Source organism: Pectinophora gossypiella, chromosome 13, assembly GCF_024362695.1.
Source record: "Pectinophora gossypiella chromosome 13, ilPecGoss1.1, whole genome shotgun sequence".
Lineage (NCBI taxonomy): Eukaryota > Metazoa > Arthropoda > Insecta > Lepidoptera > Gelechiidae > Pectinophora > Pectinophora gossypiella.
The window spans coordinates 14,724,704-14,746,365 of record NC_065416.1 but is presented as its reverse complement, the minus strand read 5'-3'; the positions used below and the strand labels follow the sequence as shown (position 1 = coordinate 14,746,365).

General features: G+C 38.4%; 2 protein-coding genes across 5 annotated transcripts in view; one reads left to right on the top strand and one right to left on the bottom strand.

Annotated features, from left to right (window-relative positions):
* The window catches only part of LOC126372146 (6-phosphofructo-2-kinase/fructose-2,6-bisphosphatase), a 61,827-nt gene extending 42,723 nt beyond the window's left edge, over positions 1-19,104 (bottom strand). For both annotated transcript variants that reach the window (XM_050017759.1, XM_050017760.1), the window contains exon 1: positions 18,789-19,104. In XM_050017759.1, coding sequence (XP_049873716.1) covers positions 18,789-18,960 — 172 coding nt within the window. In that variant the 5' untranslated portion in view covers positions 18,961-19,104. The remainder of the gene's footprint in view (positions 1-18,788) is intronic.
* A 6-nt stretch (positions 19,105-19,110) lies between these two features.
* Positions 19,111-21,662, top strand: part of LOC126372177 (uncharacterized) — a 319,771-nt gene continuing 317,219 nt past the window's right edge. The window contains exon 1 of one of the 3 annotated variants that reach the window (XM_050017828.1): positions 19,111-19,235. The gene's annotated coding sequence lies outside the window, so the exon portion shown is untranslated. Of the gene's footprint in view, positions 19,236-20,891; positions 20,965-21,662 lie in introns of those variants that run through there. The other 2 variants (XM_050017826.1, XM_050017829.1) reach the window with 2 other exon arrangements.

The following is a 21,662-nucleotide window of genomic DNA, read 5'->3' as shown; positions in this document are numbered from 1 at the left end:
TTGGTAAAGGAGGCAGGCAGAGGACTTTAGAAAAGGTTCAGTACCTACGACTTACTCTGAACCGGGGTCCGTATAATTATGTTTTTTGTTTTTCAAATTTCTTTATTAAGATTTAAACATATAGCAATGATGTTACGATAAAACACAATTACATAAAATAAGAACATTAATCGTACTTACAGGCTAAACAACGCCTCTTAAAGTTAACTGCATATTATATTACGGTTGACAACACAAATTTCCATTCAACACTAAGGTACTTACTGATATTCACAATAATATTAGTGTAAAACCAATAATAAAGTTTCACTTCAGATATGATTGATGAATATGGAAGAAGCAAGAGAAGTGTGTCAGGATCGAAGCACATGTAGTTCCATAGTCTCTGCTTACCCCGGTGTGAAATAGGCGCGAGTTTACATATGTATTTGTGTATTATTATCCGTAACTGGTCGATTTATTTTCTCGTAAACAAGTTACAGTTTCGTCACATTACGTCACCTGTTTGCGTTTTTTAGGATTCGCGCGTTATGTGTCATACACCTGTGAGATTTGAATTTTATTTACTTATTTATAAATAGTCTTAACCTTAACAGAAGCTATTGAGCGTGAAAGTCAACGGATAACTGAAATAAGAACTATTAAAGAGAACGACCAGTGCCCTGGGGGGTTAAAATGGCCACATCGAAGCAATTCATCTAAGAAAGCAATATTGCTATTTGACTTTTGTTTGCATTGCGCACTTACTTTTATATGCGCAAATGTCAAATTGCAATATTGCTTTCTTAGATGAATTGCTTCGATGTGGCCATTTTAACCCTGCTGTTTGTCAAAACGTACAAGCCCTGTATTACAAGCAAACTTGTAAAAAACCATTATTACAAATCTGTTTATCAGAACTACACGTGTAAATACACGTTACAAGTGTCATTATTTATTTCACAAGTATATTTTACAATCCATGTGTGTATTTTTTGGCACTTAAACGTAATTTTCACGTACTTGTGAGTAACGTGTGAACGTGTAGACTTGTAAGTTTTGATAAACACGGCACTGAGCGGTCAAAAATGGTGAAAATGGCCACACTGAAGCGATTCATCTAAAAAGACAGTAATATAACCTATAAGGTCTATTGTGATAGCCGCTTTATGCTAAAGTTCACCTCTAATAAGCCCCTAGTGTATTATTTGCTTAGGGGTGAGAAGTTTAAGTGCGTCTCTGGAGCATTAATGTGACGTTCCAGGGAATTTTCCCACTTCGGGAACGTTCCCGGCAGTTTTTTTTTTTGACGTGACTTATTGTAGATTTGCCGCAGATGGCATTAACTACTTGGCCGGACAAATGGGGAGCGCTGAAGGCTCTCACCCGGTAACGTTCCCGGCAGTAAAAAGGCGCATATCTTATGAAAAAGAGCTTTGTTACCTAACCTTTAGGAAAATAAGACTAGAGTATAAGAAAAAGCAATTTGAAAAAGAAAATCAGCCAGTTCATTTAAGAGTTTTTACAACGGGAACATTACGGCCTCCGTGGTCCAGTGGTTTTTTTTTATTGATTTATTGTTGAAAATATTTTACATAATGATACAATTGAATCGTATTGCTAAACCTTGCAGGTTTGTCTCGATGCAATATTCCGCTATTGTTACAGTTTGTACTTCGGAAGTATACTACCTACTAATTAAGGTTGAGCATTGGGCTCACGATCCGGAGGTCCCGGATTCGAATCCCGGTGGCGACAAATCACATCACTTGGTAATCCCTAGTTTCTTTGTTGGTTAGGACATTACAGGCTGATCACCTGATTGTCCGAAAGTAAGACGATCTGTGCTTCGGAAGGCATGTTAAGCCGTTGTTGTAAGCACGTAGTCGTTAAGTACATGAGTCATGGGATTTTGGCGGCTTAATAGTAACCCTGACACCAGGGTTGATGAGGTTGGTAATCTATCTCAAACGATAGAAGACGGGAACATTCCCACTTTGGGAAGTTTCCCGGGAACGCCATATCACTGCTCTGAAGTCATTAGGTATCGTGCAAAGACCCGACCTTGATTGTTAGGTATGTCACCAAATAGATACAGCGCACAGAGATGGATTATTCTATCTATCGTACCTACGTATGTTATTTTCCATGATTCAGTGCATGCTAGCATAAATCGATATGCAAGCTATAAATCGATAAATTTATATCTTTAGAAGGAAACTTTGTGCATAGGAAATTACGTTGATAATTATATTTACGTAGAAAGCAAAACAAGTAATTACTTGTAACAAGTAATGTCTTTTACGATTAGCAATAACCTTTCAAGTTTATTGCTGGTTATTACATAGGTATTAACTCGAATAAAGTTACAACATATGTAAAAAAAAAGAAAAAGAAAACTAAAATTCAATCCTATACCTAAAGGTTGCCTGGAAGAGATTGCTACCTTAGCAATAAGGCCGCCTGTTGTACTACCAATTTAATTATAATACTAATGTATTTTTAATGTGATTCAAGTGCAATAAAGAGTTTTTGTATTGTATTGTATTGTAAAATATATGTATTTATAACTTCTTATTAAAGCTTAGATAAACAAGATTGGAGCATAGGTGTACTTCGTAAAGGAGTTTCCGCATTTTTTTCTATGTCCTTATTGCTTGTACACACGCTTGTGGCGCGGCTGGGGAGAAATACTCCCTTTTTTTAACGTTGGGAAATGCGATACGCATACCACGCCGCCGGGGGGGTGACGTGGTTACGTGGGACTCCCCGGGTGTCGCCACCCGGTATACCCACTAAAACCCAACGGTGTTCCTCCTTGCCGCCGTGTGGCGGGGATACGGGAATGCAATTGCACACAACCGATCTGCCAACCATTGCCCAATGGCTCAAATTAGCTTTCAAACGTTTTTTCGATTCTACTCCGCACCACCCAAATCCCCTGGTAGTTGCGGCTTCCGAGTACATTCCGCTTAGGGACGGTACTGAAAAGTATCGGCATCCGAAGCACGTAATATACGATCCCAACGACCCGATTACTCTAGCCATAGAGGCAGCCAATCAGCTCGCAACACCAAACACTTCAGGGCCCCGATACCGACAACGCCGGCGTGGTCGACGATTCATTCAGCGCTTATCGCTATCGACCCACTAGGGTCGATTAATTCTTTCAAATATTTGTGTGCGTCAAGCTAGCGGCCTCAAAAAAAAAATGGGCACGAAAAAATAATTTGATCATACCAAAAAATAGTACTCTTATTGAAAAAAATAGTACCTGTTGTAAAAAAATTAGTACCATCACGGTTCTGGATTTATAGCCATGTTTTATTGCACTTGCTAGCTTGACGGTGAGCGAAATTTGGCGAGAGTTAACGGCAAGGTCTTTCGCTTTGATTTAAACGCCAAAAAATAGTACCGAAATAGTACTCACCCCCTGCAAAATACCGAAATGAGTACTTCAACGGTTCCAAAGTTATAAAGGCAGTTCTTTGATCCCGCTGGCTTGACGTTTTGAAAATACCTATTATCTAGGGAACGCTTGCATACTTCAGTTTGTAACTAATGTCAATAAACTCGTATGAAATAGTACTCCCTACCATCATAATTTGGACCTGATTCTCTTTGTAGAAATATGTCAAAAAGTCATTATAACCTATGTCATACATTTATCAAGGCAGGTACCGTCGCGAACAAAATTATTACACATGCTCAAGAAGAATGTTGTCAGATTTTAGTATTTTTTCCCCATTTTTGGGTAAAAATTGGTGAAGTGCCAGGGTTGTCAGATGAAAGTAATATCATTGTTGAAACTCTTTGAGTTATTCTACAAATACTGCAAATTGTTTATTAACAAACACTTCGATCCGTAACAAATTGAACATGAAGGTATAAATTATATTATAAAACAGTAGATTAAAAATGTATTATGATGTATTAAAATCACAGATTGTTTTCAATAAGAACTAGACCCATGCAGTCATTTTCTATTAAAATTATTGCATATGGGTGTATGCTGATATAAATAATATTCATTAATTATATAACTATGAATGTCAGACTAGGCTGCATGATAGTGATGTCATTGCATACATTATAGTTTAAAACAATAACTAAAATTTATCTATGCACGCTGATCTTTTGTCGTTGCCTTTCCTTCCTTCCGTGGCCGCCATGTAGAACATAAGTTTACCGTATACACTAATATTTTAAATCGTATTTTTATCTAAACAAACATGTGGAAATTGTGACTTCTGATTTTGGATTATGATAATACAAGAAGAGAAGATGACGTGAATTGTTTTATTTCCATCTTCTGCACGCTCGCCCGTTCCCAAGATTCCACTGTGCACATTACACACATCATCTGCTTGAACAGGTTATGTCACCAGTGTTAAATACATATTATAATATTAGAATCCCAGAAGTTGGAAAAAGGGCTGAGGAAGAGAGCGTGCGGATTTATTTTGTGAAACAACATGTCGCGATCATCGCCAAATATCAACGTCACTGCTCCTAGGCAGCCGGCTATTACTGGCAACGGCGCCGGAGTACACATGGAGAAATTGCGTGGCTCGGCCAATTATATTTCATGGAAATTCTCTATCAAGATGACATTAATTCTTGAAGACCTATGGAGTTGTATAAGCGAACAATCGATTCAAGACACTCAAAAGGATCAAAGGGCATTGGCCAGAATCTGCCTAAGTATTGAAACGTCACTTTACCAATATGTACGTGAAGCGGTGTCTGCACGTGATGCATGGGAAAAGCTTGCCATGGTGTTTGAAGACCGGGGGCTATACCGTCGTGTTTTGTTGTTGCGACAGCTTCATCGTATTGATTTTAAGAACTTTATGAGCATGCAAGAATACATAAATGCGGTCATGACGCTAGTCTCACAACTGTCTGATATTGGAAGAACTATTGAAGACGGGGAGGTTGCTGAAATCCTTTTATCTGGCTTACCTTCCGAATATGATGTTCTTGTGAGTAACTTGGAAACAGCATGTATTAGTTCTTCTCTCTCCAGCGAGTTGGTCCGGACACGTCTTCTTCAAGAAGAGATGCGAAAGAACGGCAACCATGAAGGGACTATGCATGAAAATGCCTACTTTGTCAAGAAGAAGGTTATCTGTAAGTTCTGCGGGAAGCCTGGACACGTTCGGAACAAATGCTTTAAGCTTCGCAAACAGAAGAAAGAAAATGCAGAGGCTGAGAAGGCTTTTAATGTCACCGAAAGCGCTTATTCCGTTGCTCAAGAAGAGTTTGTTGTGGACAGCGGCTGCAGCAATCACATGGTCAAGAACAAGAATATGCTAACAAGCTTTAAGAATAATAAGAGCCGTGTGTGTAATGCTAACGACGAGTATTTGCTTAGCGAAGGAACAGGTAAACTTGTTATTCCCTCTTGCCATGTACAAATTGAAGCTATGCTCGTTCCTAAATTAGCGATGAATTTGCTTTCTGTTAGTAAATTAACTAAGGGTGGTTTCATACTGGTATTTGATAAGAAAGGGTGTCATATTTATAAAGATAGGGACTGTAGGATCACAGGCATGGTAGTAGGTCATGCATGTGATATCAATGGTGTTTATAGGCTGTCCAGCGGTACACCAGGTAATATTTCGCAGCCAGTGGTGCATTCTTCAGTTCTTCTGAAGAAACGAGTTCAGGAGGAACAGAGTGCGTTGTCAGTGTCAGCTGAAATCTGGCACAAGCGGCTGGGACACATGAGCTACGGAGGTATGTACGCTTTGCGACAGAACAATGTTCTTATGTTTCAGGACAATGAAGAACACAAGCTACCGGCGTGTGTGGCTTGCTTAGAGGGCAAACAAGTATCCAAAGCTTTTCCCTCTGGTGAAGCCAAACGTGCCACTGGTCGACTTGAGCTCATACATTCGGACATCTGTGGACCGATGCCGATTCGAAGTTGGGGCGGTGCGAAATATATGCTGACCTTTACGGATGACTTCAGCAGGAAGAGTTGGGTGTATCTACTACAGGAGAAAAGTCAGGTAATTTCCTATTTTATTGAATTTAAAAACCTTGTGGAAAAGCAAATTGGTGTCAACATTAAGTGTCTACGAACAGATGGAGGTGGAGAATATTGTAATGAGCGTTTTCGCTCCTACCTCAAATCTCAGGGCATTGTGCATCAAGTCACTGTGCCTTACTGCCCACAGCAAAATGGTGTATCAGAAAGGCTTAACAGGACTTTGTTAGAGAAGGCAAGATGCATGCTGCAGGAATCTGGTCTCAGCCGGGAATATTGGGGAGAGGCTGTTATGGCCGCTTTATATATTAAAAATAGAAGCCCTACGGTTGCCCTTGGCGGACTGATGCCTGAACAAGTGTGGACCGGTACCGATGTTAACCTAGGTCACCTTAGAATTTTCGGCTGCATTGCTTACTCATTGATCCCAGAGCAAAAACGTTCTAAATTAGATGCTAAATCTAAACCATATATTTTTGTTGGCTATAGTGATACCACTAAAGGTTACCGATTGATCGATCCAAAAAATCCCAAGCGGATTATACACTCCAGGCATGTAGAATTTTTGGAAGGAAGTTTTTTAAAGGACATGGGCAATGTTCCCTGTAATTGTAAAAATAAAAATAATTTTACTGAACATCAAGTTGTAATTTCTAGTCAATTTAATAATTTAAATAATAGTATAGTCACAAATGAAATTAATAATTTACAAAATGAATCTAACTGTGATATTTTAAATTGTACTGAATCTAACTGTGATATTAGTTCTAGTAATAAAAATGAATTCAATCAAAGTGATCATGATATTAATACAACCATCCATTCAGGTGCGGACTCGGAGTACTGTACTGGTGATGATGATGCGGGAACTGCTGCTGCTAGTCCAAATCTTGAGGATTTGAACTGTGGCTCTTCAGAACCTGATCCGTCGTCGCTTCGAGGGGAAGTGGATTCTAGTTCCGGCCTACAGGTACCTGGTTCGGTAGCTGATTTGTCACGTCCTGTACGTAGTACTCGCGGCAAGCCTCCACTCAGGTATGGGGATTATGATCTGTCTTTGCTGGTTCATAATGAGGTCGAACCTCTGTCTTATAAGGACGCTATGCTGTCGCTAGATAGGGAGGATTGGCGACTTGCTATGGAGAAGGAGTATAATGCTCTTATGAAGAATGGTGTTTGGAGTCTTGTTGATCGCCCACATGATAAAAACATCATAAAATGTAAGTGGGTCTACAAGCTAAAGAAAGACGACTCGGGTAAGGATAGATTTAGAGCTCGTTTAGTAGCGCGAGGTTTTTCACAACAGCAAGGCGTGGACTATAGTGACACCTTTTCGCCTGTCGTTAGGCATACTACACTTAGAACCTTATTTGCCTTAGCTAATGAATTTAATTGGGAAATTAGTCATTTTGATGTAGAAACCGCGTTTTTAAATAGTGACTTAAACGAGCATATCTTCATGGAACAACCAGAAGGCTTTGACACAGATAAAAATAAAGTGTGTTTTTTGTTAAAAAGCATTTATGGTTTAAAACAGGCCAGTCGAATGTGGAATCAAAAGGTACATCAGCTGTTATGTAATAATAATTTTAAACAGAGCAAATGTGAACCTTGTGTCTATATATGTAGGTCTGATAAAAGGATGACTATAATAGCATTATATGTAGACGATTTTTATGTTTTTGGAAATTGCTCTAAAGATAAATTATTAAAATTATTACAACAGGAATTTATTGTTAAGGATTTGGGTGCTCTGAAAACATGTTTAGGTATGAATGTATGTCGTGACAGATGCGAAAATGTTTTAACATTAGATCAAAAGTCTTATATTGAGAAGCTTTTGTTACGTTTTGGCATGGAAAAGTGTAAGCCTGTGTCAACTCCTATGATACTAAATTGTAAGTTAGATAAGCCTAATGGTAATTGTCTAAATGAAAACATGTATCCATATCGAGAGTTGATAGGATCACTTATGTATTTAGCTGTATGTACACGCCCTGACATAGCTTTTGTATGTAGCCAGCTAAGTCAATTTTGTTGCGGCTTTAATATGTCACATTGGCTTGCTGCCAAACGTGTATTACGGTACCTAGCAGGGACCTTAAGTTATGGCTTATGTTTTTATAAGACCCATCACTTAGATATTACTGCTTTTACTGATGCCGATTGGGCTAACGATATTGTAGACAGAAAGTCGTACACAGGGTTTATTGTAAAGCTAGGTAATTGTACAATTAATTGGGAGGCTCGTAAACAAAAATGTGTTGCATTATCGAGCACTGAAGCTGAATATTTAGCGATAACTGATGTATGTAAGGATTTATGTTTTATACAAAATTTCCTAAATGAGGTCATATGTAGAGTTCCCAAAATAGTTTTGTATAATGATAACCAAAGTGCGCAAAAATTGTTAGAGTCAAAAGAATATTGTCACAAGCGCACAAAACATATAGATTTAAGGTACCATTATATAAAGGATTTAATCCAAACTGGCTTTGCTACTATTAAGTATATGTCAACTCAAGAAATGATAGCAGATGTATTAACTAAACCGTTGAGTTCCATGAAGCATAAACATTTTATCAATGACATGAATGTTATAAATGTAGAGTCTTTGCATAATTAATTATCTATAATGTAATTAGCATATTTTATTATTGCATTATTTGAATTTTATGAATGATATTTTGTCAATATGTTGTCTCTACATGTCCTTATTCGAATCTGTATATGATTGGTGTTGCTTTTATATAATGTAATGAATAAGGGGAAGTGATATAAATAATATTCATTAATTATATAACTATGAATGTCAGACTAGGCTGCATGATAGTGATGTCATTGCATACATTATAGTTTAAAACAATAACTAAAATTTATCTATGCACGCTGATCTTTTGTCGTTGCCTTTCCTTCCTTCCGTGGCCGCCATGTAGAACATAAGTTTACCGTATACACTAATATTTTAAATCGTATTTTTATCTAAACAAACATGTGGAAATTGTGACTTCTGATTTTGGATTATGATAATACAAGAAGAGAAGATGACGTGAATTGTTTTATTTCCATCTTCTGCACGCTCGCCCGTTCCCAAGATTCCACTGTGCACATTACACACATCATCTGCTTGAACATATGCAATAGAAATTTTTTTGTAATAGCAACACTCTGAAGTGCAAAGAAATGGTAGGGTAGACCTCCAAAATGGCAATACTGGCGATGTCAATACTTACGAATAAATTGTGAGGTTATGTAATTGTCTACGTGACTGTATCAACAACAAATGTATGGCATAGGTTATGATGATTTTTTAACATATTTTTACAAAGAGAATCGGATCAAAATTATGATGGTAGGAAGTACTATTTCATACGAGTTTATTGACATTAGTTACATACTGAAGTATGCAAGCGTTCCCCAGATAATAGGTATTTTCAAAACGTCAAGCCAGCGGGATCAAAGAACTGCCTTTATAACTTTGGAACCGTTGAAGTGCTCATTTCGGTATTTTGCAGGGGGTGAGTACTATTTCGGTACTATTTTTTGGCGTTTAAATCAAAGCGAAAGGCCTTGTCGTTAGCTCTCGCCAAATTTCGCTCACCGTCAAGCTAGCAAGTGCAATAAAACATGGCTATAAATCCAGAACCGTGATGGTACTATTTTTTTTACAACAGGTACTATTTTTTTCAATAAGAGTACTATTTTTTGGTATGGTCAAATTATTTTTTCGTGCCAATTTTTTTTTGAGGCCGCTAGCTTGACGCACACAAATATTTTTCCTCTCAGACGACGCCCTGAGCCGACGTTACGGGCCCAGTGCCCATGGGAGCACGTCTAGCGCCTTGGGGAGAAATACTCCCTGACCTGACCCCTCTTAACATTCATTTTCTTTTAATGCTTTGATGTACTATTTTGTGCTTAGTGTACACGTGAAGGTAGAGAATAGGTAAGTACATAGATTTTATCGATATCATTACCAAGAAGCATCACTCGAAACCCACCGTTTATTATTTAAATATTATCTTTATTTTGTCTGCGAATAACATTATTTTAATTAGAGTGATAATCTTCTCAATTTCTATTTTTAAAGTAAACTTTGCAGAGGTCGTTCGTTACACTCTGGTTGAAAACTTGTACACAATGACTAGTTAACGGGGATTTTTTATTTATCGTCGAGTGACTAGCCAGATCAACGAATGACGTGTTGGTTTATTGATTTTTCATTGTTCTAACATGCATATTAAATTAAATTGTTTACTTATGTTTAAGTAATAAACTGATAACGAAGCGCGAAGGAAAAACATTATTGTTTTATGTTGGTAGTTGGTGTGAAGTGTAAGTAGTTACTTAAATAACATAGTATACGAAGGAAAAACAATAGGGTAGTTTCCAACTTCCAACTAGTCAAATCAGTTACTTTTTACTAAACGTCAAAACGCGAAATTACTTACTATGGAATTTGTACGAAAACGCAACATATGACGTCATAGAAAAACGTGGCAAAATGTCGCACTTATTATTAGATTTTTCTTTGTTAAAATTCATAAATAAGCTAAATAGAAAAAGTAAAAAGTTTTTTGTAATCTTTAGATCTGGTTAGATCTGTATGTAGTAATCAGAATTTCATAATTTAACTTTGACCTGGTGTTGGAAACACCAACATTACCAACGTATTTTTGAGTGTCAATTTGACAACCAACTCCTTTTTTTATAGCTGTCATAATTTTTTTATAATATAAATTTCGCCATATTGATTTATCGAACATCGTTCGCTCGCATTGTACTCATAATAATTATAATATTATACGTGAAAGTGCTATCAACAAATCGTGGTTTTCTTCAGTTGTAATTCCACCACACACCAGCCCTTCAGCCCAACAGAAGTTGTACACCTGGGAAACTACCCAATTACTTATCTCCTTCTTTTAAAAATAACTAAAACGAAACTGATATGTTGTTTCACTTTACACATCCTAAATATACTACTAGTGAAATCAGTTAAGTACTTTTTTTACTAAACTTCAAAACACGAAATTACCATGGAATTTGTATGAAATATTTATTTCACAAATTAAACAAAAACTATCTGTCAAGTTTCAAGTTATACTGTTTGCCAGTTTCTTTGTTGAAATGTGACGTCACTGGGCGAAATGTCACGTGACCAACGGTTTTCGCGCGAAATTTAAAATAAAGAAAAATATGTTTTTTTCTATTATTTAATGCTTTTTCGAGAAAATTAAAGTATTTTAAGAGGTATATAATAGCCAATTTATTGCACACACAGGCTACTAACAGTAAGCATCATTACACAACATCGTCATGACATTATCAGATTTTGTTGAGTTCTTTATGAATACGAGCAGTATCTGGGATTAAGGAAGACCTTGTCAGTATTTATATCTCAAACTCACATGAGTTACATATCTCACCAATAAAACGGGATGGACCAACCACCACATCACGCGCTTTACTCATGTATTATCACTTTACATACACGACGACTTCAGTGGTCCAGTGGTTGAGCGTTGGGCTCCTGCTGAGGTCCTGGGTTCGATTCATAGTGGGGGTATATCACAAAAGTTACTTTGTGGTCCCTAGTTTGGTTAAGACATTACAGGCTGATCACCTGATTGTCCGAAAGTAAGATGATCCGTGCTGCAGAAGGCACGTCAAGCCGTTGGTCCCGGTTACTGCTTACTGATGTAAGTAAGTATTCATTACATAAGCCATGTCAGGGGTCTTTGGCGGGTCAATAATAACCCTGACACACCAGGGTTGATGAGGTTGGTAATTCACCTCACAACCCACACGATAGAAGACAAGATTAGAAAGATAAATAATAATAAAAGTTAGAATACCAATATCACATGAGTCGCGACGTAGATTAACCCGATGTTATCGCCATTGTAAAGACAATGCGTCCATAAGCGGCATATAAATAAAAAAATAAAATCTTTATTTGATGATAATAAGTAACATAAATAAACTCCAACAGAAGGCTTAATTGACTGATTAGAGTCGCAGTAGCAGAGATGTTCATAAGTAGGTATACCTACTTACTAATTAGCTACGTATAGAACGGCAGGAATTCTCTGCCCAACAGCCCCCGCACCAGTTCGAAGCGGGCGCCGACTTCACCCCCCCTGGGTCTTATGAACCGCCCAATGCAATGGAATTTTCATAAGCGAATATACAACCTATGTTAATCTCATACATTTTTATTCGTGTTTCGTTAGCATTAGAGTAGTAGGAAGAAAGAAAGAAAGAAAGAAAAAAGAAACAACACAGTACATTACACAGTACATTCAACACAGGACAGAAACCACACGAAAATCAAAACACAGAAAAAAAAACCAAAACAAAAAGAAAAAAAAATCATAATAATAATAACCACATTTAGATTAAACTGTCTTAAGGGGCCTCTACGTGTTGGCTTAGGCCCCACGCACGCCTTCCAAAAGTCCGGGGCCCGAGATATGGAAACGACATACAAATAATAATAGTAAAAGTAAGTATCCTAAATGCAACGCACTGACGATGACGAGACGGCCCGATCATCTGCGGTGGCGTCCGGAATAAAAGGACCTCGCTCAGCATAAGTCGCGGCGTGAGCCAGGTAGGTAGGTACTACAAAGCATCCTTATTATGTGTTTTAACTAATAGATAGAGTGTAGACTTGTGCCGCTTATGGTAACAGGTATATTTACTTAGTTAGGTACGTATCAAAATATACATATAAGTAAAGTAGAATTTTCCATTTTTCATACTTACTCAGTAATAAACCTTACACCAGGGTTGATGGGGTTGGTATTCCACCTCACAACCCACACGATAAGAAGATACTTACTAATAAATAATTTAACGAAACTTTGGGTAAAATAATCTAGGTAAAAAATAAAAGTTACTTTCCGAAGATTCACCCCATAACTACAGGCGCGCTACAGAATATTTATACCTAAAGTAGCAGGTAGGTACCTATGCAATGTGCGTACATCTTTAAAAGTGATTGCATTTATCATTAACACGTAAACAAATCGATGTTCATTTAAACTAGTCCACGTAATCGATACGCGACACAAACCGCAGCGAACGTTACAATTTGTTTAGCGGTTATCTGCACGCGCACGAGACGTGATGAACACAGCACTATCAGCCGACAGACGAGGCATTAGCCATTCTCATAAACATCACAGAAAATCTTTACTATTTCACAATTTACGTCATTATACATCGCTCCAATACTGGCTGAAAACTTTACAAACTTTATGAAGTGAAAACTTTTTTCCAATGACTGAATGACAGCGACGCGACGTCTTCGTCGGATTTTCGACAAATAAAAAATAAGACGCGGTTAGTTTTTGTTTTTATGAAAGTGTTGCTATGTTGGCGGCAAGTGATCTACGTTTGGTATTCCATTCGATGCGAGTGCAAGTTACACTCTATGGGTCAAGGCTGTGAGATTTGTGTTGTCTTTGTCTTTTTTTCCCTTTACTCTTTATATAAATTCTGTTTATTTATTGCCGACCCCTCTATTTGGCTTAGGATGCCCTGCAAGTTATCGTAAGTAAGTAGTGTGTTATCATACTTCTAAAATATTCTAATTGTTGTTAATTAAGTAATGAAGAAATAACAAACAGTTCTATCTACTTTATGTATCTATTTGTATACTAGTTAGGTACTTAGTCTAATGAAGTTAGTAAGTACACTTAATTTGATTCTAATTATGTGTACTGACTTCTTCGAAGAACATGTTAACACTTTCGGCTGACCGGACGGCTATTTAAAAAAATGTATTATGACACATTAATTTTCCATACAAAATTAGGAGACGCTGAAAGACGTTCTGATTTTGTTATAAGCAAGAATAATGTGAAATATGGCACAAACGTTACTAAACGTCGTCGTATATAAGCGTTCTATCATAACCGTTATACTACGATCATTAGTAAAAGGAACAACGTCTAACAACGTCAACGTTTATAGAAGTTGCGTCACATGTGGGTAACATAATGTTTACAGTTTAACTAACAACATCTAATGACGAGGACGTTTGAATACGTTCTGTCACGCAATACTCAAATATAATTATTTATTATTTTGACAACGTTTATAAACGTCGCCGTCAATAGACGCTTTTCTGAATATTTATTATAAAAATTGATAAAAAAAGTTATATTTTGATCACTGAGTAAGTAAAAATATTCAGATATAAGTCGACTTTTTCAATATACGTGTATTGGATGTTTCTACTTCTCAGAGATATAATGAAACTCTATCAACATAATTATTGATTTCCGTCCAAAACGACAAAAGACCACGTTAAGTCATAGTCCAGGTGAGGATGCCGCCGTGGGTACTTCATCAACAGATATAATAGAAGGTCATCGCGGGCCACCGCTGCATACAGTGATGGAGTGGGAGTCCACTCAACATCTCGCGCGACACCGCCGCCTGCAGAAATAGAAAGGTTCCTAAAGTAGAAATAGGCACGTTACTGCAGTTAACACTACCTGAACCTGCCGTGGACCACCCTCTGCCTTCTGGATTGTTGGCGCCTGCAGAAAACCACCCAACACCTGCCGCGTCACCGCAACCTGCAGACACTGCGGACTATCCAATACCTTCGGCGTTGCCTGCAGATATAGAGACTAATTCAGCATCTCCTGCCTGACCATCGCTTGCTGACCACCTAGGACCCTCTGCGTCGTCAACATCTGCTGATATAGATAATAGTCTAGCATCTCGACAATTTCGCAGTCATTCCAGAGCTCTGAACAGTGTTCAAGCAAACGAGAGGCAGCCAGCAAGACGCAGAACACTTTTTTTTTTTTGACGTGACATATTGTAGATTTGCCGCAGATGGCATTAACTACTTGGCCGGACAAATGGGGACTCACCCGGAAAAACGCAGAACATTATATTCAGTAAGAACCTAAACAGTTCATAAGAACAAACAAGAACAAGAAGTATTAAGAACATCGCCCATTTCGAAGCCGCTCCCGCGACATACAAACCAGCAGGCAACGAGTACCAAGACGCTAAACACCGCCTCGAGCTACATGTGATTGAGAAAAACCACATTAGATAATAGTACCAACATTGTATTTTAATAATGTTTCTGCAGGTGCTCAATTTGAATTTGGTCCTTCTACTTCTGTTATAACGTATTCAAATTCAATCAAATGTTTCCCCCACACGTTGTAGACTTCTTACCGAGCACCAGTAACTGAGGACGATGTTCGACGTCCTGGTCGTTGTTTCTCACTTGATTATACGTCTCGAGAACGGCCACGAGACGGGCAACGTTCCCACTGGAGGCACCGTTCTGCGTCCCGCCAGCCACCTCTCATTCACTTCAGCATCTCTTGAATACCTTCGAGATTGACGAGATGCTGAATTATCCTCTATATATCAGCAAACAGTGGCAATACAAGAGATGTCGGGTCACTCTCTATGCCTACAAGTGGTGGCGATGCAGGACGATGACTAAGAATTATCCACAATATCAACAAGCTGCGGCGACGCAGGAAGCACCGAGTGGCCCGCCGCAGGCGCGAGCAATATAGCAGGTACAGAGGTGATGTAACAGTTGCCAAAAAGTCTGTTGCTGTGAAAGTGATAACGTAGCCATTTATGAGGGACCCTAGATATCTACAAGCGGTGGTGACACACGAGACGCTGAGCAGACTTCCATCCCTGCACGCAGCGGGGACCCAGGACGAGCCCCCAATACATCTGTTGATGAAGTATCCGCTTATTACGATATCATGTACAGTTGTACGGCTCTTATCACGTAAAATTGACACATAAGACATTTACAATGGCGCGGAGCTTACAGGATGACGTCCATCAACGTTGTGATTGTATGCGTAATAAATGTGTATGTGTGAGTGACCTGTATAAAATGACGGTAAAAACGAATGCAGCGCGGCGCTAGAGATTTGGGAATCTAATGTATTGTGGCGCAATGACGTAGCTAATAGAATTTAGTATCGGCTGTCAGCGCTCTATCACGTAGTGGGAATAAAATATATTTTTTCTTTGACGGGAATATACGTTGCGTCAATTTTGGTGTTTTCATGTTGACGTATAATGACGTTGCTCAGCCGAAAGTGTTAATCAATAAATTCCAATAAAAACAAAAGCTAATTGTGAATCATTCATTAGTCAAAGATTCAAAGGCCAATATCGCGCGTTTGTTTTGTTTTAAAATTTTGTTTAGCGGCGATCGGCGTGGTTTAAATAATTTCTTAGAAAATTCTACAACAAGATAATTTAACTTAAGTAAGTATGTAAGAATTCGCCTCTTTCTAGGGTTGACAGTTATCACTCAATCTCATTATCACTTGGTAGTTTATAGGGAATCAGGATACGATTCTCATCGAAGTGTTAACGGCCAACGTGATGAGACATATCAGAAAAATCATTGTGATCCCTAGTTTAACGAAACGAAGACATATCAATTGTCTTAAAGTAAGATGATCCGTGCTTCAGACGATACGTTAAGCTGTTGGTCCCGGGTCGTGGTAATTATTACCTAATCTTAGGTATAACTAATCATCATCATCATCAGCCCATTAACGTCCCCACTGGTGGGGCACGGGCCTTCCCTATGGATGGATAGGGAGATCGGGCCTTAAACCATCACGCGAGCCCAGTGCGGATTGATGGTTATTAACGACTGCTAATGCAGCCGGGACCAACGGCTTAACGTACCATCCGAAGCACGGAGGAGCTCGAGATGAAAACTTTTTTTTTGTGGTCACCCATCCTATGACCGGCCTTTGCGAAAGTTGCTTAACTTCAACAATCGCAGACCGAGCGCGTTTACCGCTGCGCCACCGAGTTCCTCTATATAACTAATAACCTCGGTATAACTAATAACCGGGCACAATTTCAGACTATCGTAAGTCAATATTAATCGTGCGTTCACAGCCAGAACATCGTAGAATCTTGTCTTCTTGCAAATATCCGGTTTTTGTAAGTATGTTACCAACATACGCAAGTTTTAACTGGATATTTGCAAACGCCAAAAGATTCCAGGATACACGAATTATATTGACTTCCGGTAATCTAAAGATCACCCGGTTGCGCCCGCACACAACCGGTGCAGACTGCCGTACGCATGCGTCAACAAATGGCAGTGTGTAGTTTACTGCCGTTGCCAGTAATAAGATGGATTTCGGGTTGTTACGTGGTATACTGCCTACTTCAAGAGATTTGAAGAACATGAGCTAATAGGGTAGTCAAATCAGTTAACACAACATAATTCGCAATTAAAATTCGAAAATAAATCAAAAAGTGAAATGATATTGATTTTTTAACATTATAGACTGGCCTCTATTTCTAGATTGGCATTTTATAATTTATGTTTGACCCCGTCAAATGCCCAATTCTGTATTTGTAAATAATGCTAGCGAAATAAAGGACTTCTTTAATTTAACAATTTTTATGTTTATTTATTTATCTTGTCACTTTTATTGATTGATTGCTTAATAATACCTATCTGTACACATTTCACCGTTCGGTTATTAAACTTTATCGAGTACTTAGATAGATAAAATTCCATTTGTTAGGAAACTTAAGTATTTTCGAAACGCCACCTGTTCTTTGTTGTGGCAAGATATGATTGTCTGACTAATGATTTCGTAGAAATTTAGCACCCGGAGCTATATTTTTTAAATAATAAGTATATCGGTTTTGAACATAGACATACTATTTTACAATGAAAATACAAAGATACCTTATACAGCGGTCCCTGCACTTAGCATAAAATTTTTGACCAAATTTTAAATGCTGATCAACTGCAAAATGTACCATTTTTATTGCAAATAAATTAATTATGAATTACTATGAGCCAGATAACGATTTATAAGTACATTACAATAAAATTATTTAAAATAAACAAAAATAAAACTTCTAGGTTCGGAGTAAATATTTGTATGGGGGTCTGTGTGTGTATAAATGACTTTCAATAGATTTCTTATGTAGTAACCTAAGTAGTAATAGATTTGATGGCCGGTTTTGTTCCGTGGTGATTCCGTTCGGAGTTTATTTCTTTATAGTCTGACAGCAGAGTTGATGAGGTTGGTAATTTACCTAACAACTCATACGATAGAAGAAGATTTCCCACCGGGGTAAGCAGTCAAACAACAGACTCGATTTAGCAATAGCAAGTCAATTACTAAGATGTTGTTTACCAATAACCATTAATTAGATACAGCGACAAAAGCTAATTTACTAACAGGTTCACCTAGGTGACCCATAAGTATACCTACTTTAATTTCATACAAACGGCTACAATGTCTAGGTAAAGCACAAGGTTGGATTTGTAGGTTGTTTGTCGACATACAACACGATTTGCAATTAAATTGTTTTTGTTTTAGTACCGCCATTATGCCACTCAACTCCGAGTCTAATATAGAAGGAAATCGTTATCGTAACCTAATGTTTGTGAACTAATAAAAACGATACACAAAACAATAAAAAAATATTTGTAACTATGTTTGTAACACGTAATAAAAATATAACCTCTGTTCCCTATTTGGGTATACTTAACGTTCTGTATAAAAAAAATAACAGCTTGTTAAGAATGCCTACAAAAACTGTTAGCTCATAATACCCCATTTACATTACAAAGCGTCGCGTCGCGAGAAAAAGTTCGCTGACAGATTTTTCGATATAAATATCCGGCTCGAAGGACCACGCGGCGTGTGCGCATCCGTGGCGGAATAGTGCAGCGGGCATTCCTCCATTCTTTCTATTACGCGGTAGGAAGACAGCTGTCGCCACGTATTTATAGAGTACTAGTTACCTCGTATGGGGAAAGGCTTCGTCATGATGGTCTCCGTCGTCGGCGGCAGCAGCCGCTGCGTCTCCGGCGACATCGCACTCGTACACAAGTTCAACTCATGTTTTTTACTGTCACTGTTACTGTTTACACCGCCGCGAAGCCGCAGCGACGGCGATCCGTTTACCACGTCCATTTGCGCGCGCTATCTCCGCATGACTGAGAGTGGAGAGACAATCAGCTGATAGTGTGAGCGAGACGGATATACAACCGTCGCGACCGCCTCCTACTGACTGCGCAGTTAGACTAGTTTTCAAGTGCAAGGTCGGCGCGCTCGCTTGGATGCGTGAGATCCCTCGGGCTTCGTCGCCCGCACTGCTGCCCATTGGGCACCTTGCCATAGAACACGGAACGTAAACAAGTCCGCTACAATAGTAACGTTTTCCTGCAAGAATAGACGCGGTTTACACTGTAAGTAGTATAGAGTAGGCATAGGAAATTGTGATGCGCTCGATTTTACCCATATTATGTCTTCTTCTATCGTGTGGGTTGTGAACTTGTGAGGTGGATTACCAACCCCATCAACCCTGGTTTCGGAGTTACTATTGAACCGCCAAAGGCCATGGCTTATGTAACGACTACTAACTTACATCAGTAAGTAGTAACCGGGACCAACGGCCTAACGTGCCTTCCGAAGCACGGATCGTCTTACTTTCGGACAATCAGGTGATGTTAATAATAATAATTGCAATAATTAGTTAGTCATGGTTAGTTAGTTAGGCTGCATGGTGGAGTATGCTTCATACCCTCTCCGGTTGATTGAGGGGAGGCCTGTACCCACAAGTGGGACGTATATAGGCTGTTTATGTAATGTATGTCTTAAGTTACTTACCTATTTATATTTAGGAAATTTTAAGGACTCAAAATACGTACTACTTCTTAAACTATAAAATACTTGCCTATTTATGGAGTTAGATTTACCTAAGGGAGTATCCCCTTGCACGGTATGCAGAAAAGTCATGCGTATAGTAGGTGGGACGAACTGAAGAGGAAGTATAATATAGAGAATACTTCCTGCATCACACTGCTCCAAGACTTGGTGCCACTTCAACATCTTTAAAATGAAATTTCTCCACTTATTTGTTTATTCACCTAACCAACTTAGTAACAAACGCCTGTGTAAAGAATTAGAGCAAATACGCGAAATTGCCTTTTAATGTCGTCAGGCGCTCCAAGGTTGGATATCTATTTACTTAGGCCATTAACTCGGTGTGGTGACCTAAATCCAATCCACACAATTCTTACGTCAAATTTTAATGCAGTAGAAGCTTAGTAAAAGGGTAAATTTTTATTGGATTTTATCTACTTTGAGTAATTGTCGACATAGATATATATAGGTAAGTGTACACATACATACATAAACTCGCGCCTGTAAAAGCACATTTCATACATAAGTAGTTTCTTCTTCTTATACATATATAAAATACTATTACTGTGTATTATTCTCGTTCCTTTTAATGTAGGAATATTATAATTGTTGTATTGCTTCCTCCTTTTAATATAATAACTATAAGTACTTAAGTAAATTGTCAAAATCACTTTGTGAGACTGTCCCTTGTTTGGTAAGGACATTGCAGGCTTGAATCACCTGATTTTCAGAAAAAGTAAGATATGGCACCCTTATTGACTGGACAGATTCAGGATTGGACTGCTTCGGAGGGCACGTTAAGCGGTTGATCCCAGTTCACATCACTAATTTAGGAGCCACGCTCTTGTCGGTGTAGCATTCTCCATTCTTGTCTATCAAAGACCAATTCCTTCACCTCCTTATAAGACACGACGTTCGCCTTCTCTTTAAACTGGTCCCGGTTATTAGTCGTAAAAACACCTCCACCAACCCGCAGTGGAGTATGCTCCATACGGAGGCCTGTGCCTAGCAGTGGGACGTATATTGATTATGTTATGTATCTGTCTTTACTTACATAAAGTTCACCACAGCTTACGTGATTGGAGACATGATATCCGTGTAACCATGTCCTTGGTTCACGTTCGCGTGTGGCTCCTCACGTATCGACCAAACTTTGAGGATTCAACATTGCATACCGCCGTGCTTGCCGCGACACTTTCTCAGGTGCTACGTGAGTTTAAACTCGTGTTACTAGCTTGTTCCGAGAGGTTCTGAGTCAAGTGAGAATAATGAGTAATATAGTGTAATTTACTTGATATTCTCATCATGTTATGGTGTCAAAGTTGTGCAATGTTTGAGTTTATTGTGTAATGTTCTGTGGCGGATTTTATTTCAGGGTAGATAGTAGATATGTCATCATCTCCTTAGCATTATCCCGTTTTTCACAGGGCCCGCTTACCTAACCTGACGATTTGAAGCGTGTCTGATCTTCCAACCCGCGAACGGAAAACAAGCCCAACACAGGTTAGGTGACATACCTCCCGAAAATTGCATTTCTCGGGAATGTGGGTTGCCTCACGGTGTTTTCCTTCACCGCTGAATATTGTGTAAGTAGATATTTAAATGACATTAAATATCTAAGCATTTAGCTATTGACTTAAAGATTCGAAGTTCTATATTTTAGAAAGCGGAAAAAAATGTTGTAATTTAATTTAATTAATAACTGTTAAGAAGGTTATGAAATCGTTGTGATACTTTTTATAGTAAACTATTGGACCTCTGGATTGGGCTAGTTTTTTCTTCGCGGTTTGGAACACAGGCAGTCGCTTAATCTGTAAAAAAAAACTACCTATCATCATATTTAACAAAGTTAGTTGTTACGTTTCTCTTTGTCATTGTGATTCATATCAGTGTACTTATATTTCAGAAAAACGATTTAGGAGAACTTGAAAAATAATAGCCCTATGACAAGAGATCCTGCGCTGACAGAT